We start from the raw sequence: 23,254 nt of genomic DNA on the forward strand, positions 1-23,254 counted from the left end.
AATAAACATGAGTGTTTACGAAAGAGATCATGGACTTTTGCCAGGGGTAAACAGTTGTGTCCTCCATCCAAATATCCGTCTGTTATACGCTGAGTGTACAAAACATTAAGAACTTCCATTCTTGATACATTCTTGATACACATGTGAAACTGTTGAGTGTGAAAACCCCAGCAGTGTTGCAAAACCTGGCACCTACTTCCATACCCCTTTCAAGGGCACTTAAATCTTTTGTCTTGCCCATTCACTCGCTGAATGGCCCACAAACACAATCCATTTCTCAATTATCTCAAGGCTTAAAAATCCTTCTTTAATCTGTCTCCTCCCCTTCATCTACACTGATTGAAGTGGATTTAACACATTTTTGTATTTGTGACATCAATAAGGGATCATAGCTTTCACCTGGATTCACCTGGTCAGTCTATGTCATGGAAAGACCTTGTGTCCTTAATGTTTCGTAAACTCATTGCAAGTCCATAGTCTGTTGTCCATCGTCCCTACCCTGGGCCACTCTCCTGTCTGGGGCTTGAGAGTCTAGAGTAGCTTGGCTCCAGTATTCGGACCTGTTGGATGACCAGATGGTCTTCCCCGGGGGTTGGCATGATAGAGGCCCAGTCTGTACAGCACCTGCAGATGTTGGACACATCAGAGTGTGAAATCAGGAGGGGCATGGGAGGCCAGGCTCAGAAAGTGGAGAAGAGCATTAGGAGGCTTTTAGTGCTAACACCAACCCCCAACCCTCCTCCTGGCCTACACTGCTGTGGGGATTTCCAGATTTACATTTACCGGAAAAAAATCAGTGTGTAAAACTCTGGCATCTTTATGTGGAGAAAATACCATTGTGATGATGAGTAAAACATTACCCACACGGCTTTGCTTCATAATTTTGTTAGAGAATCTGCACCTAACTCATTTGTCAGCTCTGAGTATTATTTTATAATGCTGCGACCAGCATTTATTTCCCCTATATCACATTATAATTGTCGCATGAATGAATCATGCCAAACGGTCAGCACCAGATGTGCCTGTTATTATTACCAAATCATGCAAGAATCAACTCTCTCATTGATGTGGAAGTGATATAGAACCGTAAGCTTCCCTGCTGCTTCAGACAGACAGAAAGCCCAAGCAAGCAGAAAATACCACAAAAACAAAGAAATATGAGAAGACAAGCCAACAGCTGTGGTGGTGGGGTGAGCAGGGAGCCTGGGAACTGGCAGTGGCTGACTAGCACCTATCCTGGGGGTGGATGTGGTGGGTGAGATAATGGGGCCCTGGGTCGGGTTGGTCTCCCCGGCAGGAGCTCAGAGATTGCCTGGAGGCTGAGTGAGCTATGTGTTGTCAACAACAAGCAGACCCAAGGAAAACGAAAGAGCAGAAGGAAGATGCTCTTTCACCACGAATCAAAGCATCCTTATTCCTACTAATCTAAGAGATTCATCTTAAGGATGCAGCTCCTGCAGCACTGCCACCTGCTGAGACCGAGGCTGTCCTAATATGGACACCGTACACCATAGATTTCTGAGGACACAGCTCTCGCTTAAGTTTTCCCTTTTCATGACTCTTTCACTTGGACGTCAAACACTTAAATGACCAATTTCCCTCTGACACATTCTTTCCCTCAGCGGATATTGCAGTTTCTACATGCAGAAAATTGCTTGAATATTGATTGTGGGTTTCCATTCTCATGTGCATTGTGCTGTTTAGATGGGTTTGGCCACTGTACCCATGCCTGTTCTGAATCAAAGTGAAAGTACTCTTCAGGTACGGTGTCCATATAAGGACAGTCTCAGTAGGACTTGTCGGTCTTGTCAGGAGACTAGCAACAACTGATAAGACTTACACTAGTCCGACTGAGACTGTTCTTATGTGGTGACCATACACAGGGACTTCAAAATTAATCTCTATAGAGTTTTTATGCTGTAACATGTCTGTCCCCTTCTCTCAACCTCTCCCCTTCTCTCCACCTCTCGTTATAGGAGATCAGTGATACGGAGATCATGGAGCTGGCCCACAGTGCTTTGGGGCGGATGACAGTGATTCGTCAGATCTTTCCTCTGTGGAGGGACAGCAACGTGCGCTGCATGAGGAACAACCACCGTATCTCCTCCCTGCTCTGTGACCCACAGGAAGGATACCTACAGTCACTGGAGGTCAGTTCAAAAAGGGACCTTTTCTGGCAACTTCACATCAAGGTCTAACAGTTGAAGTTGGAAATTTACATACACTTAGGTTGGAGTCATTAAAACTCGTTTTTCAACTACTCAACAAATTTCTTGTTAACAAGCTATAGTTTTGGCAAGTCGGATAGGACATCTACTTTGTGCATGACACAGTCATTTTTCCAACAATTGTTTACAGACATATTATTTCAATTATAATTCACTGTATCACAATTCCAGTAGGTCAGAAGTTTACATACACTAAGTTGACTGTGCCTTAAACAGCTTGGAAAATTCCAGAAAATGATGTCATAGCTTTAGAAGCTTCTGATAGGCTAATTGACATAATTTGAGTCAATAGGAGGTGTACCTGTGGATGTATTTCAAGGCCTACCTTCAAACTCAGTGCCTCTTTGCTTGACATCATGGGAAAATTAAAAGAAATCAGCCAAGAATTCAGAAAAACAATTGTAGACCACAAGTCTGGTTCATCCTTGGGAAAAATTTCCAAACGCCTGAAGGTCATCAGTACCCTCAAAGCTCATCAGCAAGCTAAGGAACACCTCCCTATGCAACTGGATACTGGACTTCCTGACGGGCCGCCCCCAGGTGGTGAGGGTAGGTAGCAACACATCTGCCATGCTGATCCTCAACACTGGAGCTCCCCAGGGGTGCGTGCTCAGTCCCCTCCTGTACTCCCTGTTCACCCACGACTGCATGGCCAGGCACGACTCCAACACCATCATTAAGTTTGCAGACGACACAACAGGGGTAGGCCTGATAATCGACAACAACGTAACAGCCTATAGGGAGGAGGTCAGAGACCTGGCCGGGTGGTGCCAGAATAACAACCTATCCCTCAACGTAACCAAGACTAAGGAGATAATTGTGAATGACAGAAAAAGGAGCACTGAGCACGCCCCCATTCTCATCGACGGGGCTGTAGTGGAGCAGGTTGAGAGCTTCAAGTTCCTTGGTGTCCACATCAATAACAAACTAGAATGGTCCAAACACACCAAGACAGTCGTGAAGAGGGCACGACAAAACCTATTCCCCCTCAGGAAACTAAAAAGATTTGGCATGGGTCCTGAGATCCTCAAAAGGTTCTACAGCTGCAACATCGAGAGCATCCTGACCGGTTGCATCACTGCCTGGTACGGCAATTGCTCGGCCTCCGACCACAAGGCACTTCAGAGGGTAGTGCTTACGGCCCAGTACATCACTGGGCCAAAGCTGCCTGCCATCCAGGACCTCTACACCAGGCGGTGTCAGAGGAAGGCCCTAAAAATTGTCAAAGACCCCAGCTACCCCAGTCATAGACTGTTCTCTCTACTACCGCATGGCAAGCGGTACCGGACTGCCAAGCCTAAGACAAAAAGGCTTCTCAACAGTTTTTACCCCCAACCCATAAGACTCCTGAACAGGTACCTGGACAATTTGCATTGTGTGCCCCCCCCCCACCCAACCCCTCTTTTACGCTGCTGCTACTTTCTGTTTATCATATATGCATAGTCACTTTAACTATACATTCATGTACATACTACCTCAATTGGCCCGACCAACCAGTGCTCCCGCACATTGGCTAACCGGGCTATCTGCATTGTGTCCCACAACCTGCCAACCCCTCTTTTTATGCTACTGCTACTCTCTGTTCATCATATATGCATAGTCACTTTAACCATACCTACATGTACATACTATTTCAATCAGCCTGACTAACCGGTGTCCTTATATAGCCTTGCTACTGTTATTTTCAAATGTTTTTTTACTGTTGTTTTATTTCTTTGCTTACATACATACACACACACACACACACACACACACACACACACACACACACACACACACACACACACACACACACACACACACACACACACACACACACACACACACACATTTTCTTTCGCACTATTGGTTAGAGCCTGTAAGTAAGCATTTCACTGTAATACCTGTTGTATTCGGTGCACGTGACAATTAAACATTGATTTTATTTGAGGTACCACGTTCATCTGTACAAACAATAGTATGCAAGTATAAACACCATGGGACCACGCATCCTTCATGCCGCTCAGGAAGGAGATGCGTTCGGTCTCCTCGAGATGAACGTACTTTGGTGCGAGAATTGCAAATCAATCCCAGAACAGCAAATGACCTTGTGAAGATGCTGGAGGAAACGGGTACAAAAGTATCTATATCAGGAGTAAAACAAATCCTATTTTGACATAACCTGAAAGCCTGCACAGAAAGGAAGAGCCACTGCTCCAAAATCGCCATAAAAATCCAGACTACGGTTTGCAACTGCACATGGTGACCAAGATCGTACTTTTTAGAGAAATGTCTTCTGGTCTGATGAAACAAAAATAGAACTGTTTGGCCATAATGACCATTGTTATGTTTGGAGGAAAAAGGGGGATGCTTGCAAGCCCAAGAACACCATCCCAGCCGTGAAGCACGGGGGTGGCAGCATCATGTTGTGGGGGTGCTTTTCTGCAGGAGGGACTGGTGCACTTCACAAAATAGATGGCATCATGAGGAAGGGAAAAATTATGTGGATATATTGAAGCAACATCTCAAGATATCAGTAAGGAAGTTAAAGCTTGGTTGCAAATGGGTCTTCCGAATGGACAATGACCCCAAGCATACTTCCAAAGTTGTGGCAAAATGGCTTAAGGACAACAAAGTCAAGGTATTGGAGTGGTCATCACAAAGCCCTGACCTCAATCCCAAAGAAAATTTGTTGGCAGAACTGAAAAAGCGTGAGCGAGCAAGGAGGCCTACAAACCTGGTTCAATTACACCAGCTCTGTCAGGAGGAATGAGCCAAAATTCACCCAACTTATTGTGGGAAGCTTGTGGAAGGCTACCCGAAACATTTGACTCAAGTTAAACAATTTAAAGGCAATGCTACCAAATACTAATTGAGTGTATGTAAACTTCTGACCTACTGGGAATGTGATGAAAGAAATAAAAGCTGAAAGAAATAATTCTCTCTACTATTATTCTGACATTTCACATTCTTAAAATAAAGTGGTGATCCTAACTGAATTTTTACTAGGATTAAATGTCAGGAATTGTGAAAAACTGAGTTTAAATGTATTTGGCTAAGGTGTATGTAAACTTCCGACTTCTACTGCATATGCCTAGGGTCGAGAGTCTTTCCTGACCATGTTACCTGACCAGGGGCCCTAGTGCCGAGTTATTCCTGGTCAGGAGATTTGTTCAGGAAAAAAAATATATCCCCACATATGACATTCAGAGCCAAATTGCACTTGCGCTTCATAATATGTTCAAGGTCGATCATAATAAATAAATATGAAATAACAAGAATGTGTATTGAATACATTTGAGTTCTATGCCAATGTTTACTTTTACTGTTATCTGATGCTGCCAATGGGACAAAGTCAGTGACCCCTATCACATGTTACGGCAGTGACAGCCCCAGAATGAAAGAGCCTTCTGATTGTTTAGAGTATCACTGAGCCTGTGACCTGGCCCCTGAGGCCCCCTGGGGGTCAACAGCACATACTGTATAGTGTATCTCCCATTGAGTGACAATGGATGATGAGAAGTTCCACAAGGCTGGGCAATTGACATGTGTTGGAATACAGTGACAGGTGTTTGGGGTCTGAAGGACAGATAAAGAAAAGTTGGTTGAGAGCATGGAAACATAATCAATAGGAGAATGGGGATGCCAATCCTTGTGATTCTATTTCTATGGTTGAGAGGACCAGGATGCTAGCGAGGCGTTAGATACCCTGTGGTTCCTATTGACTCATTTTGTTTTGTTAGTTGTTTTGCTTTCAGTCTCCTGAGTCTCTTAACAGTCTTTTTTCAGACTAAACTTCCCACTCATATACATGTTTCTAGTTTACTCATCAAGTAACCTACACTTTATTCAAAAAATGTTTTATCAAATTTTATTCGTCACATGCTTCATAAAAAATGCAGAGAGAAAGAAAATACGTAATAATAAATAGACAATGAGTAACGATAACTTGGCTATATACACAGGGTACCAGTACAGAGTCGATGTGCAGGGGTATGAGGTAATTGAGGTAGGTATTTACATATAACTAGGAATAGAGTGACTTGGCAAGAGGATAGATAATACACATTGGCAGCAGCATATGTGATGAGTCAAAAACGTTAGTGCAAAAAGGGTCAATGCAGATAGTCTAGGTAGCTATTTAACTAACTATTGGAGGTAGAATAAAACATATATATATTGGAGGTAGAAACTGTTCAGGGTTTATTGATAACAATCCAACAAATAATAGTCGGACATTCTCACAAACTCGGTTGAGTAAACGCTGAGTAATCACTTCCTGCAGTTTATGACAAGAATATGTTTTTGAATACATTGCCCCTTTTGAATACACGCAGTATAGGAATCAACAAAAATACAGTATGATGACAAATGTATCAAAGATACCCCTTGGCAGCTAGATAGCAGCTAGACATTATTAATCAACCACCCAACAAAATCACACGGATGCTGCTCTCTAACATCCCTCCCCTCTGTTCCTCATTAATGTAACCAGAGGTGTCTCTGAATGGAAAAAACCTTGAACCCAGCTGAACTCTCGCTATCGCTAACCGTTAGCAGATGGCCCAACTCCTCAGGGGACTCCTATCTCAATAATTCATGAAAAAGAGGGTTAAATGCTCTTTGATGTTAAATCACCTTCATGACATGGCAAACGCTGGTTCATGCTGCCGGCGAACCCCGTCAGTGGTTTATCACAACATTTGCAATTTCAACACTACTGTATCTACTTTCCCCCTGGAAAGATGTCAGTTAGCCATGTATTAACAAATTAGCCATATCCGCACCTTCAGTCTGTCGGTATTTGTATTTTGTATTTATTGTGGATCCCCATTACTGCTGTTCCTGGAGTCCAGCAAAAATTAAGGCAGTAATATACAGTACACAATAATACAATTTTAAAACAGATTTAACAATAGATTAAGTGTGTGCCCTCTGGCGACCACTCTAGTACAACACACAATCCAGGTGTACGTGTATGCTATGTGTGTTTGTATGTGTGTGTTTGTACCTGTTTGTGTGACTCTTCACAAATCCTCGCTGTCCCATAAGGTGTATTTTTATCTGTTTTTTTAAATCTTATTTGACTGCTTCCGTGAGTTACTTGATGTGGAATAGAGTTTCATGTAGCCATGGCTCTATGTAGTACTATGCACCTCCCATTGTCTGATCTGGACTTTGGTACTGTGAAGAGACCTCTGGTGGCATGTCTTGTGGGATATGTATGCATGGGTGTACGAGCTGTGTGCTAGTAGTTTAAACAGACAGCTCGGTGCATTCAACATGTCAGTAATTCTTACAAAAACAAGTAGTGATGAAGTAATTCTCTTCTCTACTTTGAGCCATGAGAGATTGACATGCATATTATTAATGTTAGATCTACGTGTACATTTAAGGGCCAGCCGTGCTGCCCTGTTCTGGGCCAGTTGTAGTTTTCCCAAGTTTCTCTTTGTGGCACCTGACCACACGGCTGGGCAGTAGTCCGGGTGTGACTAAACTAGGGCCTGTATGACCTGCCTTGTTGATATTGTTGTTCTCCCCATCTTAGCTACTGTTGTATCAATTTGTTTTGACCGTAACAGTTTACAATACAGGGTTACTCTAAGCAATTTAGTCTCCTCATTTTAGTCTCCTCAATTTCCACATGATTCATTACAATATTTAGTTGAGGTTTAGGGTTAAGTAAATGATTTGTACCAAATACAATGCTTTTATTTTTTGAAATATTTAGGATTAACTTATTTCTTGCCACCCATTCTGAAACTGACTGCAGGTCTTTGATAAGTGTTGCAATGATTTTACTCACTGTTGTAGCTGACTTGTATAGTGTTGAGTCATCCGCATACATACTGTAGACACACAGGCTTTATTTACTCAGAGCCAGTGGTAGGTCATGCTGGCGTACACCAAATCACTTCCATAATGTGGCGTTCCATTCCACTTCTCTGGGTGACATTGAGTTTGACTGAGATCGCCGATCACAGATCTCTTGATTGAGGCTTCTAAAGGGGTCACTTGTTGATCTCTGGTTGAACCTCTTGTATCAAACCTGTTGTGATGGTGAAGTAATCTGAAGGTTATCGTCAAAAACACAGAGATCAGGACAGGCCACGCAGAGCTAACAACAAGGCGGAGGAGAGGACTGAAGAAGGGTGACAAGGGCACGGGGAGAAAACATAGAGAGAATGCTCGTTGTTGTTGTTTTTGTCTTCTCTAAGTGCCAGTGGTGGAGAGATTTAGGTCCAGGGGGTTGGGATTGATGGGGACGTTGTAGCCAGTGTCGCTGTCCCAGTTCTTCAGTTACAAACTACCCAGCAGATGCAGTCAGCAGCCCAGCCTTAGTTAGCCCTGCCCAGCTTTAGCCCTGCCTAGACTTAGTTAGCCCGGCTCATAGCTGTCCTTGAGGCTTCTACTCTGGCCACAGACTAGTGTAGACTGCTCTATGCATTACTACACTCTAGTTGGCCTGCCCATTGTTGGTCTGATCCTCATCCATATGTCATGTTCACACTCTAAAATGACAAAAGGCATAATAATTAAGTTATCATATTATGATGAGGGGTGAATGTATGCCATAGCCCATATATAGTGTTATCATGCGGATGCAGCTCCATGTTGTTTAACCTCTACAGGATTGGTGTGTCCCCCGTGGGACGGTTGATCGAACGTAAGCTAATGTGATTAGCATGAGGTTGTAAGTAACAAGAACATTTCCGAGGACATTGACATATCTTCTATTGGCAGAAAGCTTACATTCTTATTAATCTAACTGCACTGTCCAATTTACAGTAGCTATTACAGTGAAATAATACCATGCTATTGTTTGAGGAGAGTGCACAGTTATGAACTTGAAAATGTATTAATAAATCAATTAGGCACATTTGGGCAGTCTTGATACAAAATTTTGAACAGAAATGTGATGGTTCATTGGATCAGTCTAAAACTTTGCACATACACTGCTGCCATCGAGTGGCCAAAATCTCAATTGCGTCTGGGTTGGAATAATACATATTGGCCTTTCTCTTGCATTTCAAAGATGATGGTACAAAAAAAAATTGTATTATCTTTTACCATATCTAAAGTGTTATATTCTCCTACATTAATTTCACATTTCCACAAACTTCAAAGCGTTTCCTTTCAAACAGTATCAAGAATGTGCATATCCTTGCTTCAGGTCCTGAGCTACAGGCAGTTAGATTTGGGTATGTCATTTTAGGCGAAAATTGAAAAAAGGGGCCGATCCTTAATGTTGCTTTTCCAATGTAGTGGAGAAGGGAGATGGCATGAATTGTCAGTGCAGAGGATGTCATTATCATAGCCTAGTGTAATGTCTGCGTCTTCTGTCTCTGAAACAGTTGGACTGCTCCGCTGCTTATTTGTCACTGTGCATTTAGTTTCTGCTCCATGGCGCTGGGTTGACTCTGGCGCTGGACTCACATCTGGTCAAGGGGACTGTCATGCTTTGTGTCACTTTGATAGGGGTGTCTGTGTGAGTGTGCGTGGGCGTCTTGCGGTCCTGTGTGCGTCATGCGCACCCGCGTGCGCGTGTGTGTCTGTCTGAGAGTGTGCCTGCATGTGTGTTTTGGGGGGCCTCATGTGGGGCTCATTTAGCCCAGCGGTTCCTGATGTCCCCAGCTGTGTCCCACTCCCAGTCAGAGTGCTTTCTATTCCCGGAGGTAATTAGGATTAGCACCCCTTCACTCCCCGTCAGAGCCAGAGCAACATCTGTGGCGCTGCTTAGAGAAACAACCACAGAGCTCTGTTTATAAAGCTTTTCTGAACTTTGTTTATGCAGTACCTTTCCAAGTCCTCACAAACAGAGAATACCCATTGGAAATCCTGGTCCTATTAAACACATCAAAACACACCAGTCCTACCATTCCCTAATGGTGCAGCCTCAATTTTACTTTTGTACAATGAATAGGTTGTGCATCAACAATGATTTAATCACATATCACTGTTTAACTGGTTTCCATGGTCTCCAATCTCTGATGTGTGTGTTTTCAACAGAGATCCTAGAAATGTATTGTTTAATACAACATTTTACAAGCAGTTTCTAGAATGACCAAGATGGTTGATTTTCAGTCATGTTGCTATGATGCCAATGTCCATTCTAGAGTTCTATATGTGATTCTATGCTGTTTTCTCCCTCCTCACTCTCTCTATGTGCCTTTTACTGTCTGTACTTCAGGTGTCCAACCTGTACCTGTATGACAGCGTTCTGGCGCTAGCCAACGCCTTCCACAGGAAGTTGGTGGACAGGAAGTGGCACAGCATGGCCAGTCTCAACTGCATCAAGAAGTCCACCAAGCCATGGAATGGAGGCTGGTCCATGCTGGAGAACATCCAGATGGTAAATTTAGTACAACATTTTAGTTCAGAACATGAATATTAACCTTTTTATATGTATATATACAGAGGCTTGCGAAAGTATTCATCCCCCTTGGCATTTTTTCCTATGTTGTTGCCTTGCAACCTGGAATTAAAATGGATTTTGGGGGGGTTGTATTTTGGGGGGGTTGTCCCAGTCTCAAATCTCTGGAAGACTGAAACAGTTTTCCCTCAAGAATTTCCCTGTATTTAGCGCCATCTATCATTCCTTCAATTCTGACCAGTTTCCCAGTCCCTGCCGATGAAAAACATCCCCACAGCTTGATGCTGCCACCACCATGCTTCACTGTGGGGATAAGGTTCTCGGGGTGATGAGAGGTGTTGGGTTTGCGCCAGACATAGCGTTTTCCTCGATGGCCAAAAAGCTCAATTTTAGTCTCATCTGACCAGAGCACCTTCTTCCATACATTTGAGGAGTCTCCCACATGCCTTTTGAGGAACACCAAACATGTTTGCTTATTTTTTTCTTTAAGCAAACGACAAGAGGGATGAATACCGTTGCCAGGCACTGTACAGTGACTTTCATGACTTTCATCATGCTGAATACCTGAAAGGTTGTTCAAGGTACACAAGTTGTGAATCCAATATTTTTCGGAAGCAAAAGGGCTCAAGGCCGTGAAAATAGTACGAAGCAGAAAAGAGTAAAATAAACTGCCCTTGAATCTAATTCACTCTACATGTGTCACAACCGGAGATGCACAGCTGTGGGAGATGCAGATGGTTGCCAGCCCTCGGCTTCCATGAAATTTCTCCTGTTGCCATCCACCGCACTCACATCTTCATTCAACACTGGAGCTACACACTAGATTTGCGCTGCAGAATCTCCTAAGGTTTTCGGGGGCCCATTTTCCAAATGTGGTCTTTAGAGCAGCATGGGAAAACGTGTGTGCATGCCTGTGTGCGTTCTTCGATTGCATGCTCCTTTAACGTTCTATGAGCCACAGAGGGCTGTGGAGAGATATACTGTCAGGTCCAAAATTATTGCCACATTTGATAAAGATGAGTAAAAAAGACTATCAAATAAATACAAATAAATAACAATAAAAGGGACAATTTTATTATTTCATACTAACATAATTGCTCAGAAAAGGAAAATAACATCAAAGATAAACCACCATATTTAAAATGTTTTTTTTTTAATGTATAATGCATCCTTCTTTCGACGCAATACTCACCACTAGTGTGCATGCCCAAAGAGCTCTATTGTCATGTGATCTGACCATAGCACCGGTTCCAACCCAACTGCCAATGCCGTTTAGCAAACTCCAGGCGTTTACATTTGGTGAATTACATGAAAATAGAGCTGTTTGGCCAAGCACACCAGTGTTAAAATATGGTGGTTGTAAGGGGTGCATAACTGGTGGCAGCGAAGTCAGACGCAGGAGAGCAGAACTGGGTAATAACCGGAGCAGTTTAATATATATATATATATATATAACCACCGGCATCCAAAATAATAAAGAATGGGTACAAAACCCATCGCGCACCAGACAACAATGTGCACATGCACTTACAACAAACAATACCACACAAAGACATGGGGGGAACAGAGGGTTAAATACACAACACGTAATGAGGGAATGAAAACCAGGTGTGTTGGAAAACAAGACAAAACAAATGGAAATGAAAAATGGATCGGTGATGGCTAGAAGACCGGTGACGTCGACCGCCGAACACCGCCCGAACAAGGAGAGGAACCGACTTCGACAGAAGTCGTGACAGTGGTGGATAATTAGTATTATGGGGCTAGCTTGCTTCCGCTGGTCCTGGGCCCCCTTGTTAAAAGGATAGTTCACCCAAATTATAAAATTGGATATTGTTTGCCTTACGCTCTAAGCCAGTGGTCACCAAATGGTCGGTCGATCTTCAAGGCATCCCTAGCCGATCACCAAACGTTTCTGTAGAAAAGCCAATGATAAAGCTGTGCGCTCCTTTTTTTATAATTTTTTTTGTATTGCGCTGTTGGCAGTAGGTGCACTTATTTCAGAAGCCCTGCGCGCCGTGAAGACAGTGTTCCCATTTTGAACCATGTCATTTGTTTGATGGGACAAACTCCGCCTACCTGGTGGACCAGGAGAGCTGTGGCTAAATCAAGTGTGCTTACTGTGCTGGCCAATTGGAAAGCCCAAATCACCGTACCTACATCTTCCACGACCCCACAGCAAAGTTTGATACTAGCCTATGTGAAATTTCATGATGTTTAAAACCATGACCAGAAAGAGTCTGTCAAAGAATATAGCAAAGAGCTGCTGTTTTTATGAGTGAGTTAATGTTTGTTTTTATTCAGCAATGTCAACACTTTTACAAAACATAAAACGTGCTTCTTATTTGCATTAACAGCTCGTCGAGTCTATTTTAATATTGAGGAATATAACATGAATTTGTGCATGAAGCAGGAATAATGCGATGCGACTAGATTGGTGACGGTGTCCCCTCTCTCTGTTCAGGCTTAATTAATTCTCTGCCGATTTTGTTGTAAAACGTTTCTTAAACAGAAGCAAACTGAATGAAACAGGGAGAGACCTACCTCCATTTGTCCAATAGAAACTCTTGTTTTAGTTGCAAAACGAAACAATTTGCAACTCTTTGGCAGAATGAATACACCCCAGTCTCACCTGAGGAAAAGAGAGAGCAGGACCGTGAGAGGCGGAAAGGAGAGAGCAGGGACCGTAAGAGGCAGACCCTCTGCTGTTCTCTCCTTCCACTGAGACTGACCATCAGATGCAGGTACCATCAGCCCAGTAAAATAAAAAAGCAAATTATTTGGTAATTATTTCAGGCCAAGAATAGCATTTATTAGGACTACTGTATTAGGCCTACTGCACAAACCTCATTCCCAAATAACTGTTTTTATTAGGTTAATGTTGCACAGGCTTACATTTGTTAAATCATGTTCAAAGAAAAATTATCTGAGTGGAAAATTCCAGCATGGTCGTTGACTGCGAATGTGATCTTGACTCAGAAAAGGTTGGTGACCACTGCTCTAAGCAGTCTATGGACAAGGTATGACACTAATCCGTGCTTTGGTTTAGTTTCCTTGGCACTGTTTTCACATGCTAATGTGACACAAATCCCATTCAATTCATGGGACCAATATTAGTATTTTTTTGCGCATCATGTACAAATCATCCAAATGTATCTAAAATTGTGAAGCTCAACATAGTCACTTATAGATGATGACTTGAATGGGATTTGTGCCACAGATGCTAAAATGTTAGCATGGTAAACTAAACTAAACCATGAATTGCTGTCATACCTTGTCCATAGAATGCTTACAGCGTAAGGAACCCGTTGTGTCATTTTGTAATTTGGGTGAGCTATCCCTTTAAGGTCAATAACATCACAAACTTTACCCAGTACCAGGACATTTTGGCCAAACACCTGGTTGCCACTGTCACGAGGCTGAAACTTGGCAGCAAGTGGATCTTCCAGCAAGACAATAACCCCATGCACACATCAAAATCTATAAATAAATGTCCAGAAAATCAACATCAATCTCTGGACTTGAACCCCATTTTAAACCTGGGCTTTGAATTGAAGAAAGCAGTACATAAGCATAGACAAAGGATGTCAAGGATCTGGAAAGATTCTTTATGGAGGAATTGTCTAAGATCACTCCTAATGTTTTCTCCAATCTCATAAAACATTTTAGAAAAAGACTCAATGCCGTTATCCTCGCAAGATCAGATGAGGTTTTGAAAACAGGGTTGTCAATAGTTTTGATCCCTATACATTTGCAAAAATAAACGATTACTTGTTAAACAAATTCTCTTTCTCTGAGTAATTGTATTAGTCTAAAATAATATAATTTTCCAATTTCTTTTGCATACAATATAGCTCAGTATTTGGATTATTTCTCACCTACTGTCTTTTTTGCTCATCTTTACCAAGAGTGCCAATAATTTTGGGCTTGACTGTATTTGTCTTAGAGAAATTGGCCAGTCCCTAGCACAGTGACATTGATTCAAACATGCAAACTGATTCAACCACAATATTAATTGTCTCACATGCTGACCAGAGCAGACACTTAGTGTGCGAGAGCATCGCAAAATACATTTAGAAATCCATGTTATTCAATTAATGCACCCACACTGCTCGCGTGCGCCAACGAGCGTCTGCGATGCCAAGGGCTAAAATAGAAGTAATTTCTATTTCTGATGCAGATCGCACTGCAAGTCCTGCCTCTCCCATCTCTTCATTGGTTTATAGAAGCAGGTACCCACGTGCCATCTCCTCATTGGCTATACCCACGTGGTTGATTGAAAGGCGAAATGTTTTGCCGGTCGTCGTGGTAATACTATGAAAGTATAGATGCCAATCACCATGTATGTTCAAAGATGAAAAGCCTGGAAGGAGGAGAGATGACTAGAAACGATTCAGTTGGCCGTTTTATGTGTGGATTAATTGTCGGAGTAGAGGACCTTGTGCATTTCAGGTAAAATAACTACTCAATGTTTACATCCCAGGTAAATTAGCTAGCAACAGCAAGCTAGCTAAATAGGACAAATTAGCTAGCAAGTGCAAGATAACTAGCTAAATTGCCATACATGTTTAATGCTTTTCGACCTGTCCCCAAATGAATGTCATTGGTTCAGAGTTTGTTTTGATATTTTAACCTACGTATCGTGATCGCGTTTGGTGTAGGGGGACAAAATACATTTATGCACGATAGCGCACGATGGAGCACGCGTGCAGCCAGTTTGGGTTCCGTGTTAGGGAGTGCACTGATTTCATTATGAACTTGATATTAAAGGACTTGGTAAAGCAGGATGGCGCCGACAGAGATGGTCGCTTTGCTTCGAGTCCTTTGGAAACTTTGCAGTATTTTGTTTTTTTATGTATTATTTCTTACATTGTTAGCTCAGAAAATCTTAAGTGTTATTACATACAGCCAGGAAGAACTATTGGATATAAAAGCGACGTCAACTTACCAACATTATGACCAGGCATACGAATTTCCCGAAGTGGATCCTTTGTTCGGACCACCACCCAGGACATTGGATCTAATCCCAGCAGCCGACCCAAAACAACGTTGCCGCAGAAGAGGCAGACGGAGCGGCCTCCTGGTCAGGCTCCGTAGGCGTGCACACCGCCCACAAGTATACTACTCACCAATGTCAAGTCTCTTGTACAACAAGGTAGACGAAATTTGAGCAAGGGTTGCCTTCCAGAGAGACATCAGAGATTATAACATTCTCTGTTTCACGGAAACATGACTCTCTCGGGATACGTTGTCGGAGTTGGTTCAGCCAATGGGCTTCTTCATCAGTCGCGCCAACAGAGATAAACACCTCTCTGGGAACAAGAAAGGCAGGGGTGTATGCTTCATGATTAACAACTCACAACAATCACAACAACATACAGGAACTCAAGTTCTTCTGCTCACCCAACCATAAATAAATCAGCCGTTTCCAGCTACAATAGTCATTTACAACATTAACAATGTCTACAATGTATTGTTGATAAATTTGATGTTGTTTTAATGTTAAAAAAATGTGCTTTTGTTTCAAAGACAAGGACATTTTTAAGTGACCCCAAACTTTTGAATGGTAGTGTACAGTTGAAGTCAGAAGTTTACATACATCTTAGCCAAATACATTTCAACTCAGTTTTTCACAATTCCTGACATTTAATCCTAGTAAAAATTCCCTTTCTTAGTTAGGATCACCACTTTATTTTAATGTGCAATGTCAGAATAATAGTAGAGAGAATGATTTATTTCAGATTTTATTTATTTCATCATCACAAACATTTTGGGATGCCTTCCACAAGCTTCCCACAATAAATTGGGTGAATTTTGGCCCATTCCTCCTGACAGAGCTGGTCTAACTGAGTCAGGTTTGTAGGTTTGAAGACCGATTTGCGACCAAGCTTTAACTTTAAGTCATTTTGCCACAACTTTGGAAGTATGCTTGGCGTCATTGTACATTCGGAAGACCCATTTGCGACCAAGCTTTAACTTCCTTACTGATATCTTGAGATGTTGCTTCAATATATCCACATCATTTTTCTTCCTCATGATTTTTCTTCCTCATGATGCCATCTATTTTGTGAAGTGCACCAGTCCCTCCTGCAGCAAACCACCCCCACAACATGATGCTGCCAACCCCGTGCTTCACGATTTGGATGATGTTCTTCGGCTTGCAAGCCTCCCCCTTTTTTCCTCCAAACATAATGATGGTCATTATGGCCAAACAGTTCTATTTTTGTTTCATCAGACCAAGAGAACATTCCTCCAAAAAGTACAATCTTTGTCCCCATGTGCAGTTGCAAACCGTAGTCTGTTTTTTTATGGCAGTTTTGGAGCAGTGGCTTCTTCCTTGCTGAGCGACCTTTCAGGTTATGTCGATATAGGACTCGTTTTACTGTGGATATAGATACTTTTGTACCTGTTTCCTCCAGCGTCTTCACAAGGTCCTTTGCTGTTGTTATTGAATTGATTTACACTTTTCGCACCAAAGTACGCTCATCTCTAGGAGACAGAACGCGTCTCCTTCCTGAGCGGTATGACCGCTGCGTGGTCCCATGGTGTTTATACTTGCGTACTTGGAAAAAAAGGCATTTGGAAAAGGCATTTGGGGAAAAAAAGGCATTTGGAAATTGCTCCCAAGAATGAACTAGACTTGTGGAGGTCTACAATTAATTTTCTGAGGTCTTGGCTGATTTCTTTAGATGTTCCAATGATGTCAAACAAAGAGGCACTGAGTTTAAAGGTAGGCCTTGACATACATCCACAGGTACACCTCCAAATGACTCAAATTATGTCAATTAGCCTATCAGAAACTTTTTTGTGATACAGTGAATTATAAGTGAAATAATCTGTCTGTAAACAATTGTTGGAAAAATGACTTGTGTCATGCGACAAAGTAGATGTCCTAAATGACTTGCCAAATACTATAGTTTGTTAACAAGAAATTTGTGGAGTGGTTGAAAAACGAGTTTTAATGGCTCCAACCTAGGTGTATGTAAACTTCCAACTTCAACTGTACATATTATTATTCCTCCCTTTAGATGTGTGTATTAAGTAGTTGTTGGGGAATTGTTAGATTACTTTTTATATATTACTGCACTGTCGGATCTAGAAGCACAAGCATTTCACCACTCACATTAACATCTGCTAACCATTTGTATGTGACCAATCACATTTGATTTGACAGTTGGTCTTGTCGTGACACTGAGACCTCACTCTATGAATTCAAACTATATTATCTTTCTCTCTCTCCTCACAGGGACATATCACAGGTCTCACAGGAACAATGGATTTCAAAGCGAATGGATCCAATTCTCATGTTCAGTTTGAAATTCTGGGCACCAGCTTCAGCGAGACATTTGGAAAAGACGTGAAAAGGGTGAGTATGATGATTCCGCTACTGATGTGCATTCCTCCTTTGGCTCAAGATGGCCTTAAGTCTGACAGATGTTTTTGAGTTTGTTCTTCTCTGCGCAGTTCTGAAGCTACGGACCTCTGTGGTACTACCCAGTGGTATTGCAGCACAGCAAGCCTCTACAAAGTAGTCAGTAAACCATTTCTTTAAAACAGAGGAGGTTATGGCCCATAAATTGCTGGCAGCGATTTCTGAGGTGTCTTGGGTTGGGTTTCTTTGCACACAGAAATTGGAGTGTGGAAACCCTGTGGAACACACTGCAGTCCTTGAGGCAAAGCATACACAATAATCTGCCAGGATACTGTTGGTTGTCTCTTTAAGTAATATACTCTACAATATCTAGGTTATTTATACATTGATGGAAAAAACTAGGTTAACCGGCATGATCGAAATTCTCTATGTATTCTATAATGCAAATTGTCATCAGTGGTGGAAAAAATACCCAATTGTCATATTTGAGTAAAAGTAAAGACACCTTAACAGAAAATGACTCAAGTAAAAGTGAAAGTCACCCAGTGTAACGATGTGTGCTGAGAGTCGGGAAGCAAGTTCAGGGAGTGAGTGTTTTAATAAATAAACACAACATAAGATAAAATAAGAAACAAGAACAACGCACAGACATGACACAGGAACAGAAACAATAATGCCTGGGGAAGGAACCAAAGGGAGTGACATATATAGGGAAGGTAATTAAGGAAGTGATGGACTCCGGGTGAGTCGGATGACGTGCAGGTGCGACAGGTGGGCGCCATAACGAGCAGCCTGCTGACCTAAAGGCCGGAGAGGGAGCACACGTGACAGTAAACCCCTCCCCGACGCGCGTCTCCAGCCGCAGGACGCCGTCCAAAATGACAATCCCGGGGACCAGGAGCGGACCGGTCACCCCTGCTGATGCATGGTAACCTGTCGCCGGCTGGGGTGCGGGAACCTGACAGACCGGCTCAGGCAGGGGAGCCTGGCGATCCGGTGGAAGCAGGCAATCCGGCGAAGGCATGAAAGCCCGACGAGCCGGCTGAGGCAGGGGAGCCTGACGATCCGGCGGAGGCAGAGGAGCCTGGCGATTATTTTAACTTTATTTAACTATGCAAGTCAGTTAAGAACAAATTCTTATTTTCAATGACAGCCTAGGAACAGTGGCTTAACTGCCTTGCTCAGGGGCAGAACGACAGATTTTTAGCTTGTCAGCTCGGGGATTCAATCTGGCAACCTTTCGGTTACTAGTACAACGCTCTAACTACCAGGCTACCTGCCGCCCTTTAGGCATGAGAGCCTGTAGCGGCTCCCGGACCCGACGTCATTCCCATTTGTCATATAAGAGTTTACCTATTTGCTTATGGTTTTGCTTACATCTAGTGACATGCTTTTTAAATTATATGAACAAAAAATATAACATTTTATTTGGAATGGCAAGCCAGACAAATTTTAAAGGGCCTATTTATACACTGCTCAAAAAAAATAAAGGGAACACTAAAATAACACATCCTAGATCCGAATGAATGAAATAATCTTATTAAATACTTTTTCTTTACATAGTTGAATGTGCTGACAACAAAATCACACAAAAATAATCAATGGAAATCCAATTTATCAACCCATGGAGGTCTGGATTTGGAGTCACACTCAAAATTTAAGTGGAAAACCACACTACAGGCTGATCCAACTTTGATGTAATGTCCTTAAAACAAGTCAAAATGAGGCTCAGTAGTGTGTGTGGCCTCCAAGTGCCTGTATGACCTCCCTACAATGCCTGGGCATGCTCCTGATGAGGTGGCGGATGGTCTCCTGAGGGATCTCCTCCCAGACCTGGACTAAAGCATCCGCCAACTCCTGGACAGTCTGTGGTGCAACGTGGCGTTGGTGGATGGAGCGAGACATGATGTCCCAGATGTGCTCAATTGGATTCAGGTCTGGGGAACGGGCGGGCCAGTCCATAGCATCAATGCCTTCCTCTTGCAGGAACTGCTGACACACTCCAGCCACATGAGGTCTAGCATTGTCTTGCATTAGGAGGAACCCAGGGCCAACCGCACCAGCATATGGTCTCACAAGGGGTCTGAGCATCTCATCTCGGTACCTAATGGCAGTCAGGCTACCTCTGGCGAGCACATGGAGGGCTGTGCGGCCCCCCAAAGAAATGCCACCCCACACCATGACTGACCCACCGCCAAACCGGTTATGCTGGAGGATGTTGCAGGCAGCAGAACGTTCTCCACGGCATCTCCAGACTGTCACGTCTGTCACATGTGCTCAGTGTGAACCTGCTTTCATCTGTGAAGAGCACAGGGCGCCAGTGGCGAATTTGCCAATCTTGGTGTTCTCTGGCAAATGCCAAACGTCCTGCACGGTGTTGGGCTGTAAGCACAACCCCCACCTGTGGACGTCGGGCGCTCATACCACCCTCATGGAGTCTGTTTCTGACCGTTTGAGCAGACACATGCACATTTGTGGCCTGCTGGAGGTCATTTTGCAGGGCTCTGGCAGTGCTCCTCCTGCTCCTCCTTGCACAAAGTGGAGGTAGCGGTCCTGCTGCTGGGTTGTTGCCCTCCTACGGCCTCCTCCACGTCTCCTGATGTACTGGCCTGTCTCCTGGTAGCGCCTCCATGCTCTGGACACTACGCTGACAGACACAGCAAACCTTCTTGCCACAGCTCGCATTGATGTGCCATCCTGGATGAGCTGCACTACCTGAGCCACTTGTGTGGGTTGTAGACTCCGTCTCATGCTACCACTAGAGTGAAAGCACCGCCAGCATTCAAAAGTGACCAAAACATCAGCCAGGAAGCATAGGAACTGAGAAGTGGTCTGTGGTTACCACCTGCAGAACCACTCCTTTATTGGGGGTGTCTTGCTAATTGCCTATCATTTCCACCTGTTGTCTATTCCATTTGCACAACAGCATGTGAAATGTATTGTCAATCAGTGTTGCTTCCTAAGTGGACAGTTTGATTTCACAGAAGTGTGATTGACTTGGAGTATATAACAAATATGAATTCGGAGGGCAGAAATGATTAAATATTAAAGTATTAGACCTCTCACTAAAGGCATCAGTCATACACAAGTTATACTTAAATCCAAACTGGTTCTCTAGTAAATTGATAGGAATGTCTCATCCATTGTTCAAGAATGGCCTTTTTCCCTTTATTCAGATTACACCTGCTCACTTTCGGTTGTTTGAAAAGGAAATAATCTCAAAAATATTACCACAAAAATGGAAGAGGCAAGTAGAAGGGGAAAAAAGTAAGCAACTTGTATGTCAGCCCTGCATTAAATGGTTAAAGAAAAGTGTAATAATTAAAAACATGTACCAATTTCATTTAAGGACCAAAAAACTGACAGCTGTGCCATATAAATTGCAAAATACTTGGGAAGAGATTTTCAATGTACCCATTCCATGGCACATGGTTTATGAATTGATACGCAAAACAACGCTGGATTCAAAACTTCAAATGTTTCAATTTAAATTACTATACAAAATTCTTGCAACCATAGAACATTATATATATGGGGGATACAATCTTACCAGCTCTGCAGATTTTGCAGTGAGGAGGCAGAGTCATTAGATCATTTATTTTGGTATTGTCCATATGTAGCTCGTTTTTGGTCACAGTTCCAGGAATGGCTGAAGAATTGCAACATTTGCCTAGAACTAACGCTGCAGATAGCAATACTGGGTGATTTAAAAGCCATAGTCAATCAATCAATAATATAATAATTATTTTAGATTTTTTAATTTTTTTTATTTACAATCTGTAGAAACTATGAGAATAGAAAGATTCAGTACATTTGTGAAGCATCACAGCACAGTTGAAAAATATCTGGCAAATAGAAATCCAAAATGGATGGTGTTAAGCGATAGATGGGAGGGGTTGAATGGAGCTGAAGGCTGGGACTAGTAACAAGATAACCAATGTAAACATACGGGGTCTGTCAAATGTATATAGGTTCAGAAGTTTTGTGAAATAGCACAGTTACAAACTGGATGGACATCAGAAATAGAGGAAGGACTAAAAACAAACTAAATATAACTATTGTAAAATAGATTGTGTCTGTAAAATGTGTATAGTATGTATAAACTGAAGGTAGAAGCCTAAGTGTTATTGTTTATTGGTTCACTCCAATTGGGGGAAGGGTGGTAGGGTTTGCGGGGAATAATAAAGGTATATTCAAAAAAAAGTATGTGTATCTATATAGGTATGTGTGTGTATGTGTATATGTATGCATATGTGTATGTACGTGTATGCATATGGATACATATATTTACCAAAAAAATATATGGGGGATTGGAAATGATGCAGACAATTACATTGCTGGAAGCAGCAATCTTTCCGCAATATTAAGCTGATCCTACCCTAAATAAAAAAAAATATATATATATAATATGTATATAGGGAAGGTAATCAGGGAAGTGATGGAGTCCAGGTGAGTCTGATGACACGCAGGTGCGCGTAACGATGGTGACAGGTGTGCGCCATAACGAGCAGCCTGGTGACCTAGAGGCCGGAGAAGGAGCACACGAGACACCCAGCAAAATTCTACTTGAGTAAAAGTCAATGTATTTGATTTGAAATACACTGAAGTATCAAAGTAAATGTAATTGCAAAATCTACTTAAGAATCAAAAGTATAAAACATTTTAAATTGCTTATATTAAGCAAACCAAAACGGCACAATTGCATTTTATTTTTTAAATTGTGGATAGCCAGGGGCACACTACAACACTTCGACATCATTTAAAAAATAAAAATGTGTGTTTAGTGAGTCCACCAGATCAGAGGCAGTAAGGATGACCAGGAATGATCTGTTGATAAGTGTGAAAATTTGAAAATGTTTCTGTCCTGCTAAGCATTCAAAATGTAACGAGTACTTTTGGGTGTCAGGGAAAATATATGGAGTAAAAAGTACATTACTTTCCTTAGGAATGTATTGAAGTAAAAGTTTGTGAAAATATAAATAGTAAAGTACAGACACCCCCAAAAATGTATTAAGTAGTACTTGAAAGTGTTTTTACTTAAGTACTTTACACCACTGATTGTCATATGCTAAGATGTGTTTTTCTTAAAAAACATAGTAATGACATACTGCAATATTAATTTTCATAAATAAGTCCTAGTAAAACACATACTGGGCGTTATATGAGTGTAGAAACATTAGGAACACCTTCCTAATATTGAAATGCACCCCCCCGTTTTGACCTCAGAACAGCCTCATTTCATTGTGGCATGGACTCTACAAGGTGTCGAAAGCATTCCACAGGGATCCTGGCCCATGTTGA

The 23,254-nt window shown here is 42.3% G+C and overlaps 1 protein-coding gene across 2 annotated transcripts in view; it reads left to right on the top strand.

Annotated features, from left to right (window-relative positions):
* Window positions 1–23,254, top strand: part of LOC106589364 (glutamate receptor ionotropic, delta-1) — a 453,450-nt gene that overhangs the window by 366,864 nt on the left and 63,332 nt on the right. For both annotated transcript variants that reach the window (XM_014179241.2, XM_014179240.2), the window contains exons 6-8: window positions 1,977–2,150; window positions 10,399–10,560; window positions 17,828–17,947. In XM_014179241.2, coding sequence (XP_014034716.1) covers window positions 1,977–2,150; window positions 10,399–10,560; window positions 17,828–17,947 — 456 coding nt within the window. The remainder of the gene's footprint in view (window positions 1–1,976; window positions 2,151–10,398; window positions 10,561–17,827; window positions 17,948–23,254) is intronic.

Source organism: Salmo salar, chromosome ssa28 (assembly GCF_905237065.1).
Source record: "Salmo salar chromosome ssa28, Ssal_v3.1, whole genome shotgun sequence".
Lineage (NCBI taxonomy): Eukaryota > Metazoa > Chordata > Actinopteri > Salmoniformes > Salmonidae > Salmo > Salmo salar.